The 9,459-nt window shown below is 47.8% G+C and overlaps 2 protein-coding genes across 2 annotated transcripts; one reads left to right on the top strand and one right to left on the bottom strand.

Annotated features, from left to right (window-relative positions):
• Window positions 1-1,908: 1,908 nt before the first annotated feature.
• MAD2L1 (mitotic arrest deficient 2 like 1) lies at window positions 1,909-4,810 on the top strand. Its single transcript, XM_071555500.1, has 5 exons — window positions 1,909-2,029; window positions 2,178-2,324; window positions 2,405-2,525; window positions 3,263-3,366; window positions 3,899-4,810. The coding sequence occupies exons 1-5, from the start codon at window positions 1,951-1,953 to the stop codon at window positions 4,069-4,071; spliced, it is 624 nt and encodes a 207-aa protein (XP_071411601.1). The 5' UTR covers window positions 1,909-1,950; the 3' UTR covers window positions 4,072-4,810.
• Window positions 4,811-5,139: 329 nt separating this feature from the next.
• On the bottom strand, window positions 5,140-9,084 carry RPL7L1 (ribosomal protein L7 like 1). Its single transcript, XM_071555499.1, has 7 exons — window positions 9,012-9,084; window positions 8,756-8,864; window positions 7,018-7,181; window positions 6,725-6,862; window positions 6,369-6,478; window positions 5,970-6,182; window positions 5,140-5,723 (listed from the first exon to the last, which is right to left on the bottom strand). The coding sequence occupies exons 1-6, from the start codon at window positions 9,068-9,070 to the stop codon at window positions 5,974-5,976; spliced, it is 789 nt and encodes a 262-aa protein (XP_071411600.1). The 5' UTR covers window positions 9,071-9,084; the 3' UTR covers window positions 5,140-5,723; window positions 5,970-5,973.
• Between the last annotated feature and the right edge of the window lie 375 nt (window positions 9,085-9,459).

Below are 9,459 nucleotides of genomic sequence, written 5' to 3'. Positions count from 1 at the left end.
CCAAGAACTACCTGGATTTCTTTCCTCCATTTGGTTTTAACAGTAAAATAGCTAGAGCAGAAATATGTTTAAGTATTGATCAAAAGCTCTACTGTTCTTGCCTGGCTTTCAAGCTCCTTTATTTATCAAAAAAAATGAGCAGCTCTCCAAAAAGTAAAATAGATGAAAAGTCAAATGGAGAAAAAAATAAAAAAGAGGGTTGAGACCATTTTGGATAACTGAGTAAGCACAGAGTAACACAAAAGGTTTAAATCAAAACAGCTGATATTCACAGCTACCTAGCTTCTAAAAGCTGGGCTTTAGCTGAAAAATTCTTTCATTATCAGAGACTTTGAAACACACTGCTCTTAGCCAGAAAATATTTTATTCAGAAGACTTATGTATAACATAATCACTACTGATCAAGACCCAGAATAAAGTTTTTCTTGGTTAAATGAAATTATTCAAACCCTTTCAGAACCATAACACATGCCTTCAGAACTGTAACACGTTTTAATCACATGGCATGAACCCTGAAGCAAACCATACTTCCTCCTGGAGCAAAAGCTGGAACCCAGAGAAAACCTTAACTTTTGAGAAAAAGTGTTTTATTCCAACAAAATAAGCAATCACACTACAAGGTTTTTATCCTCAGTATAAATATTTCTGTCTTGAACATAAGTGCATTTTTGAGGCTTGATTAATTTCTTTCCAGGTCCATTTGAGCATCTAACATACCTATGCCTTAGATGAGTGTCAAACAATGCTTCAGAAAAGACATTCAGGGAAAGATTTCATTTGATTCTGTTCTGTGTCCAACACATCCACTCAATTTGCATTTTCTTGCTTTCATTAATTGGTTTAATCAGCTAATTAGCTGGTCAAATAGTTTCTATCCCAGCAGACTATTTAAATACTTGAAGATTTATTCACTTGTTGCTTTACTCATTGTGTACTTACCTGTTCCCCTCTGGCACAGCTCCCTCCGGCTGTTCCTCAGTGCTGGTCACGGCTCCTTCTGCTGTCCCTGGAACAGGATTTAAGTTGTTTGACCAACCAGGAATTTCCCTACACCAAGGCAGCCCAAATGCCTCTTCACCCCTTTTTTTTGGGGGGGGGGAGCCACTGTGGATTTCAGGAAAAAACCTGCCTTTCATCCTCCCTTCCCAGGTTCTCCCCGCCTGCCTTTTCACAGTGTTTGCAGAACGTAAAACTTTTATTTTAGATAATGAGTTACAGAGTGACCACCACAAAAAAACCCAAACAAACAAACAAAAAAACACCTAAGAACGATCTATGTGCTTAATTCAGTTCGCACCCGGGAATTGTAACTTTTACGTTCAGCAGCGCTTCCGCACGGTCGAAGGCGCCGAAACTGGCCTCGGTGTTCCCTCGAGCGCAGCTCCTCACCCCTCTCAGCCGCTGCGAGCCCCGGCACAGCCCAGCCCGAGGAACCCATCCCATTCCCGCAGTTTCCCGGCGGAGGGCGCTGCAGCTCCTCACCCCTCTCAGCCGCTGCGAGCCCCGGCACAGCCCAGCCCGAGGAACCCATCCCATTCCCGCAGTTTCCCGGCGGAGGGCGCTGCAGCTCCTCACCCATCTCAGCCGCTGCGAGCCCCGGCACAGCCCAGCCCGAGGAACCCATCCCATTCCCGCAGTTTCCCGGCGGAGGGCGCTGCAGCTCCTCACCCCTCTCAGCCGCTGCGAGCCCCGGCACAGCCCAGCCCGAGGAACCCATCCCATTCCCGCAGTTTCCCGGCGGAGGGCGCTGCAGCTCCTCACCCCTCTCAGCCGCTGCGAGCCCCGGCACAGCCCAGCCCGAGGAACCCATCCCATTCCCGCAGTTTCCCGGCGGAGGGCGCTGTCGGGGCGGGCGCGGAAGGGAAGGGAGGAAGGGAAGGAAGGGGCGGGGCGGGCGGTTCGAACGGAACGGCGCGGCGGGCAGGGCAGCACAGGGCGGGCACAGCGGCCATGGCGCAGCACCAGCTCGGCCGCGAGCACCAGGGCATCACCCTGCGCGGCAGCGCCGAGCTCGTCGCCGAGTTCTTCTGTGAGGGGCCGGGGGTGCGGGCGGGACAGCGGGAGGGAGGCGGGGGGCGGTGGGAGGAGGCCGCGGCTTGTGGGGCGACATGGCCGCCGGCGGGCGGGGGGTACACAGCGCTCGCCCTCTCCTCTCCCTGTTCCTGTGCCTCCCGCAGCCTATGGAATCAACAGCATCCTGTACCAGCGCGGCATCTACCCCCCCGAGACCTTCACCCGCGTGCAGAAATACGGGCTCACCCTCCTGGTCACCACCGACCCCGAGCTGACCAACTACCTGAACAACGTGACGGAGCAGATGAAAGGTGCGGGGGCGCTGCCGGGCCCGCCCCGTGGGGTCCGCGGCTCCCTCTCGCCCTGTAAGTGACCGCTCGGCTTCTTGCAGAGTGGCTGTACAAGTGCATCGTGCAGCGCCTGGTGGTCGTCATCTCCAGCATCGAGAACAGCGAGGTCCTGGAGCGGTGGCAGTTCGACATCGAGTGTGACAAAACTGCAAAGGATGACAAGTGAGTAACAAAGCCCTGCCCGAGGAGCTGTGCAGGCACGGGATCAATCATAGAATTACGGAATCGATTGGGTTGGAAAAGACCTCCGAGATCATCAAGGCCAACCCTTGGTCCAACTCCAGTCCCTTTACCAGATCATGGCACTCAGTGCCACGGCCAAGCTCAGTTGAAAAACCTCCATGGATGGTGAATCCACCGCCTCTCTGGGCAGTCCATTTCAATGCCTGATTACTCTCTCGGGAAAGAATTTTCTTCTGATTTCCAACTTAAATTTCCCCTGGCAGAGCTCAAGCCCGTGCCACCTTGTCCAGGTGCTGAGTGCCACGGGCCTCCTTTCTTAGTTGTCATATGGTCAAACCATACATAATCCTCAGGGTCTGTTTTGGTTTTTTTTAAGCATCATATCAAATACTGATTTTTAATCCTCAACAAAGCAAATAAAATCCTGTACATTTGGATACATGACCCAAAGAATTGCTGCTTCCCTGCTGATATACCAGTGTGTTTTCATCTCTTTTGGACAGAAAATAAATTCAACATTCCTTAAAAATACTGTGAGGCTTCGCAAACAGTAAAGGATACCGGCTATCACTTTTCTAAGCCTATCTACCTAGGGCTTTAAAGTGTCACCACTACAAAAATACTGCAGCAGAGCTTAATAGAGGGAGCTGTATTTAAAGGAAACTGTCACCACAGTAGAAGTTTTATTTCTTACCAGAGTTCTCTTGTTTTCCCAGCGGACCACGAGAAAAATCTCAGAAAGCAATTCAGGATGAAATTCGCTCTGTCATCAGACAAATAACTGCCACAGTAACCTTCCTGCCACTGCTGGAAACTGCTTGTGAGTATTCCAGGCTACACTAAAGAAAACAAACACTTTTGGAAAATCTCAACAGCTTTTCCACTGTAGATAAAGTATGTTTCTGCTCATTTTCCAAGGCTTCTTAATTATTACATATCACGTTGCTGAGACAGCACTTTGTTAGACTGAGATCAGGACAGAACTCAGGGTGGCTTAACTAACTTAAAGAGACTTGTATGTGTGCTCTGAGGGATGCAGGTTTTCATGAATGTGATTTATTTTGTGACTCAGCTGTGGACAGACTTGTGTAACCCCCGAGTTCACATGAAGGGTTACACAGAGCTCAGCTTCACGGCATTTTAAGGTGTTTAAAAGAATTCACAACACTCGAGAAAACTAAAATAGCTCCACACGAAAATAACCAGGACTTGTTTTCATGTTTTTTTTTCACATAACAAGTATAGTGTAATTTCTGAGCACGCTGCTACATTTTGAGTTCTAGAAGATGCACTTTAACTTAAAACCTGTTGTTTCCTTATGCTTATGTTAGTTTGTTGCAATTTGCCTACAGGTGCCTTTGACCTGCTGATATACACGGATAAAGATCTGGCAGTGCCGGAAAAGTGGGAAGAGTCAGGACCCCAATTCATTGCCAATTCGGAAGAGGTTCGCCTGCGTTCCTTCACCACCACGATCCACAAAGTCAACACCATGGTGGCTTACAAAAAGGATTCTGTTCCTTAGGATACAGAGGGGGGTGGGTGTGTGTATATATCCTGTCATCTTGTATAGTTTCTGTTCCTAGTGCAGCTAAGCCATGAACACACCATTACTGTTGCTCTTGCTGGAATATGAGACAAAAAGACAAGATGCTTGTGATAATGTGATATAACACTGGACTAAGCTGGCATCATGGTGAGTCGTTCAATTCTTACTTCACTCAATGAGCTAAATTAATGGTGTGTTAAACCACTGCCTTCACTAGAAAACTGCCTAAATCTAGGATTAGCTGCTAGGATTGTGTTTAGTTCCTGTAATTTTGTATTTTAAGATTACTCTAAATTGCATTCTTTTAGCAGGCTTAAGTTCTCTCTGGCAACAAAAAAAATTTATTCCTGCTGTACCAGTTTTCATGTTGAAAGCCTGGGCTGTTCTATTACCAGAAATAACCACTCCAAAAAATCAACCAAACAATTTGTGTACCTTTTTACAGTAGAAGCAGCTGTTTATCAGGAAAACTTTCAAATACATGAAGCCTTGTAATTTAATGCCAGCCAGGCTCTAGTTCTGGGGATGGTGGTGTTCTGTCCATGTCTGTAGTTTCTGTCAAGCATTTTCTATGTTTGTATTCTTGTTTTATAGAATAAAGCTTCAGATTTTAGTGTTTTCTAATTCAGAGTCTGCAGTACTTCATATTCAGATGGTTTTAGAAATTCTGAATCTTTGTGATACAACACCCTAAAGGCATCCTACTTGTTTCCTCTGAGTCTCAAAACAAGTCTTGTGCAGTCAATATGAAATATATTTATGGATTAATAGTTTGCCCCCCATTTAAGTCTTCAAATAACAGTATAAATAGTCATGGTGACCTAATGGTTAAGCACAGTCCCTTCCATATTTGTTGAACAGCACAGGACTTTTCAGGTGTCCTTACCCATTTTCATACTTGAAGAAATTAGATATTTAAAAACTCTGCTAATGGAACTTTCAGGATCTTACATGTTTTTGTTCATTGCTTCACCAAACTCATTTCAGCCAGACTACTGAACTTTTCCCATTTTTTTATAGTGATGTAGGACTCTTTCTGTTAAGTAATGTCAGAAGTTTATTTAAAAAACATTGATTACATGTACCCCCCCACTGTATTACAACCCTTCTGGGCTTTCCTACCAGGAAATCATTCTCTCCAGCAGTCCCAATTTAGAACTGAAAAGGCAGTCTTCTGTAAATCAGTAGCACAAAAGCATGTCTTTTTTTTTTTAATAAATACAATCTAGATGCTTAAAAAGTCGCATTACTCTCTACAAGGGCTGGCACTGCAGTAACAGAGGAATACCTGATGTTTTCTTCTGCCTGTCAGCACTGTTGAACAGGTGACTGCACTGCCCCTTCACACCCAGAAGCAGGTGCACTCCAAGGAGTGAAGTCTGCAGTAGTGAGCATAAAAAACTTGTGTCACAGAGCTGCAAAAGTCAAACTGCTCCAGGAAGCTCATTCTTGTACCCAATAGTATTTATCTTCTTGAAGGACTAGCTCAAATTCCATCTCCATCATCATCTCTGTGTTTCTTCTTTTATAGAGGCACCAAAATTCAAGATCATTGCATACAGATAATGTCCATCAGAGATAGATGGGAAAAGGAACAGGTCATAAATCCTCAAGTTTTCACAGAGCCCCTGCAGAACAGGAAAGAAAATAAAAAGCCAGTCAGTCATATGAACACAAGCCTTCATAAAGGTGTCCACCAGGACATGCTGACTCCTAACAAGACCCACACTTAATTAGTTTGCTCTGCTCTGGTAGGGTCACTTTTGTACAGTGACCAATCAAACCCAAAGATTCCCCTCATCTCCACTGGCAGTATGGTTATTAGGAAAGGGGATAAAGGGCAGGGTTCAGAACTGAAAACAGGCACTGCTCACCTGACTAGTTGAGCTGACGGATAAGCTGGTTGATGGCTTCCCCTCTGCAGCCAGGCTTACCCATTTCCTTCAGGAACCCCACTCTGTTCCGTGACGCGTGGCGAGCCACCGACAGGTGGAACGGCCACAGAAAGTTTGTGACTCTTCTGAAATACCTCCCAGTTGAGTAGATTTCATGAATAAGGTCTTCGAGACAAATAATACCACAGCTCCCTGCAGAAAAATTAAAAAAGAGATGCTCTAAAAAAGAGATGCTCAACTGTATTATCTTACCTCACACTGCTCCAGAATCACAGTCCTCCAGTTTAGCAAGATTCTCCTTCCTCCCCACCCACTCAGGTCACACTATAAACTCTCAACATTACATTCTTTTCTCAATTTTCTCACCCTTTTCCTCACCTAAATGTTGCTCTATCAGCATATTGTCTGTCAGAGGCACCTTCTTTTTCTTGATCTTGGCCTGGCCCCGTTTCAGGATGAGCTCTCGTACAGATTTCAGGTTTGGGTATCTGTACAAGAACAAAAATCAGGTTCTGTGAGGGAGAGATATGATACAGCAGGAAGCCCCTTCCTATTTCCTGGTACAGAAGTGGGAAACTATGTTATACTGAAAGCAGAAAAAGGGAGAATAACAAGTTTTAGACATAAATTTGATTAAGTTTAGACCAGCCATGGATCTGTGATACCAAATGGAGAATCAAAAAGCAGTAACATTCCCATACAAACTACTGCCAAGTCATAGGAGTGGTACCTACCCCCACGCCACGTAAGGCTCCACAATCCGCAGCATCTTCAGGGATAACGGGGTCAGTTTCACAAATATCCCAGTGAAATTCTTCCTCAGCCGCAGCAACTGGATCACTCTTTTTACCCTCTTGGTCACTCCCTTAACACTGAGTCAGAAAAAACCCCACCATTAGCAGTAAACACAGCAGTGACAAAAGGCCTCAGATCAGTGTGAGGCTGCACTGATCGCACTTCCCTGGTGTAGAAATGATACCACACAGGGCAGCCATAATGAAGGAAAGGAGCAGGAAGAGTTTCTTACTCCACAATCCTCACGACGAAGGCCAGTTTGTGCTCCTGAGGCGCAGCTGCCTGCCCAGGTCTCTGCTCCATGCGCCTCAGCCGGGTGTCATCGCGGCGTTTGCGCCACGAATCGCGGACAAAAGTCTCCAGGCGTTTAAACTGGATTTGCTTCCCCTTCTGCTGCTACAGAGAAAAGGAAAAGAAAGTATCACCCACCCCAGCAGTCTCAGAGGTCTGCATCTGACAGGCCAAATGAAAAGCAGGACTTGAGGAACAATGCTCCTTCAGCTTTGGAAGCTGACTATCTAAGCCCAAGGGAGAACAAACTGAGGGCCAGCACATGTATTTACAAACAGCTAGTTATGATTTATTAACAGTGAACAAAGAGGTTTTCCCCAGGAAAAATATGAATTAGGAAAAAGAGCAACACCCAGGACACTTCTAAACAGAGAAATCAAACAGAAGCATTTGCAGGCACAGACTGATCTTCACAGCTACACACCCAGCTCAGTGATCGCTGGGAAGGCCAGAAACAACATCTGCATCTGCACAAAGAAGATGCCACAGCAATATCATAGTGACTCAAAATTACCATCCAATAGAAAATAACTGCGTTTAAAGTCCTTTTCTGTAAAGGCACTTAGTAAAAAAAAAATCCAAGCATTCAAGTAACTATTAAATATTGCTAATTTAAACATCCAGCTCACCTGGAAAAAACACTTTTCAGAATAACAGGAAAATTTCAAATTCAAATTAAAAGGTGTTTAATCGCTTAACCTTAGTTTAGGAGCAAGTACATCCACCTAAATCATAGTGCTTTCTCATAGAAATAGGACCTGAATATGCATGGCATTACACAGTAACAGTTATGATACACTACTGATTAAATCAGTAGAGCCTTTAAAATTAAAGAATCTAATGTTGTCTTTTGTTCTATTTCACCTTGTAATTCCCCCATTAAATTGGTCTGAATTTTCAAATCAAGCAGAACCCATTAAAATCTCACCACTGAGGTCATTTTTATAGTAAGAATCTTAAGGAGTGGCCATTTAACATCATTGCTTATGCTTCCACTTTCACCTTGGAAAAAGTGTACTTAAAAACCTAAACACAATATCTAACGAAAATGGCTGGAGTTTTGCACGTAATCCCACAGGAAAGGGATTCACTGGGAAAGCTTTAAGCGCATTTTAAGACCAGCACCTACTGTATTAGCTGAGCTAGAGCCGAACGGGTGTCAAACTGGGCATTAGAAAGGTTTGCTGTGCTCTGCCAGCCAGGAAATGACACTGTGCACAGGGAATGTCTCCCCACACGCAGAAAAAAAAGAGTTCAAGATGACCTGTCTCTGCTCTAACAGATAAGTTAACTCTAAATGCACGCTCAGAAAAGCACGGTTTCCACGGAGGGCTGCAATGAACTGGTTTCGGAGAGCACAACCAACTCCAGCGCTGGGCCTTCCCACGTGCAGCTGTAAACACACTCCCCGTGTGGGTCAGCCCTGATCGCAGAGGGACACCTCCCGCGGTTCAACGCGCTCCTGTTCCAGTGCAACAGCCACAGGTGCTGTGCTCTCTGCAGGCTCCGAGGCACACGGAGAAGCTGCCCCAGGACTGGAGAGCCGAGCTCAGGCTGACCCGGAGGTAACCCCGGCTGAGGGGCCGCTCACTGCGATCATTCGCATCGGACTGCAGGGGACTGCGGCTCCCTCCTTCGTGACACCAGCAGGGACAGGAGAACCCCACGACCCGCCGTACCTTGCGCTTGTTGAGCAGCGCCTGCTTGGCCTGGGTGGCCTTGATGGCCAGGTACGCCTTCCTCTTCTTCAGCAAGTTCTCCGGCACCAGCGGGATCCGCCGCTTCGGCCTGCGGGCAAAACACCGCGGTTATCTCCCAGCCCCATCCCGTCCCCCCGGGCTGCCCCGGCGCCGCGGGGTGCGCGATGCCCGCGGATGGCGGCGGATCCCGGACTGCCTCCATCCCTTCCTCCTCCTTTCCTCCCGCCGCACTCACTCCTCCGCCTCCGCCATCTTGCCGGGAGCAGCCGCGCACGCGCGGGGCGGGGCCCTCATGGCCGCTCCCCTCACCCCTGGCCGCTCCCCTCAGCCCTGCTCTGCCCCTCAGCCCTGCCCAGTCCCTTCAGCCATGGCCTCTCCCCTCAGCCCGGCTCGTCCCTTCAGCCCTGCCCCGTCCCTCAGCCATAGCCTTTCCCCTCAGCCCTGCCCTGCTCGTCAGCCATGGCCTCTCCCCTCAGCGATGCCCGCTCCCCTCAGCGATGCCCGCTCCCCTCAGCCCTGCCCTGCCCCTCAGCTCTGCCCGCTCCTCTGCCGTGGGCACCGCCGGGACGGGCCGTGCGCTGTGAGGGGAAGGGTCGGTGCCCGCGCTGGCAGCCTCGGCGGGCAGGGCTTTCGGGACACGAGCGGAGGCAGAGCCCGGCGCTGAGGACGCTGCTCCGCTGCCG

The sequence above is a fragment of the Pithys albifrons genome, chromosome 5, assembly GCF_047495875.1.
Source record: "Pithys albifrons albifrons isolate INPA30051 chromosome 5, PitAlb_v1, whole genome shotgun sequence".
NCBI lineage: Eukaryota > Metazoa > Chordata > Aves > Passeriformes > Thamnophilidae > Pithys > Pithys albifrons.
The sequence above is the reverse complement of the archived record's forward strand: the minus strand, read 5'-3'. Positions and strand labels throughout refer to the sequence as shown.

Bases quoted from the DNA above. Each gene is read 5' to 3' on its own strand.
- MAD2L1 (XM_071555500.1), top strand. From the start codon at position 1,951: ATGGCGCAGCACCAGCTCGGCCGCGAGCACCAGGGCATCACCCTGCGC. The intron at 2,526-3,262 runs GTGAGTAACAAA...TTGTTTTCCCAG, and splicing joins AAAACTGCAAAGGATGACAA to CGGACCACGAGAAAAATCTC. The intron at 3,367-3,898 runs GTGAGTATTCCA...ATTTGCCTACAG, and splicing joins GCCACTGCTGGAAACTGCTT to GTGCCTTTGACCTGCTGATA.
- RPL7L1 (XM_071555499.1), bottom strand. From the start codon at position 9,070: ATGAGGGCCCCGCCCCGCGCGTGCGCGGCTGCTCCCGGCAAGATGGCG. The intron at 6,863-7,017 runs GTAAGAAACTCT...TTTCTGACTCAG, and splicing joins TTCGTCGTGAGGATTGTGGA to TGTTAAGGGAGTGACCAAGA. The intron at 6,183-6,368 runs GTGAGGAAAAGG...ATTTTTCTGCAG, and splicing joins GCTGATAGAGCAACATTTAG to GGAGCTGTGGTATTATTTGT.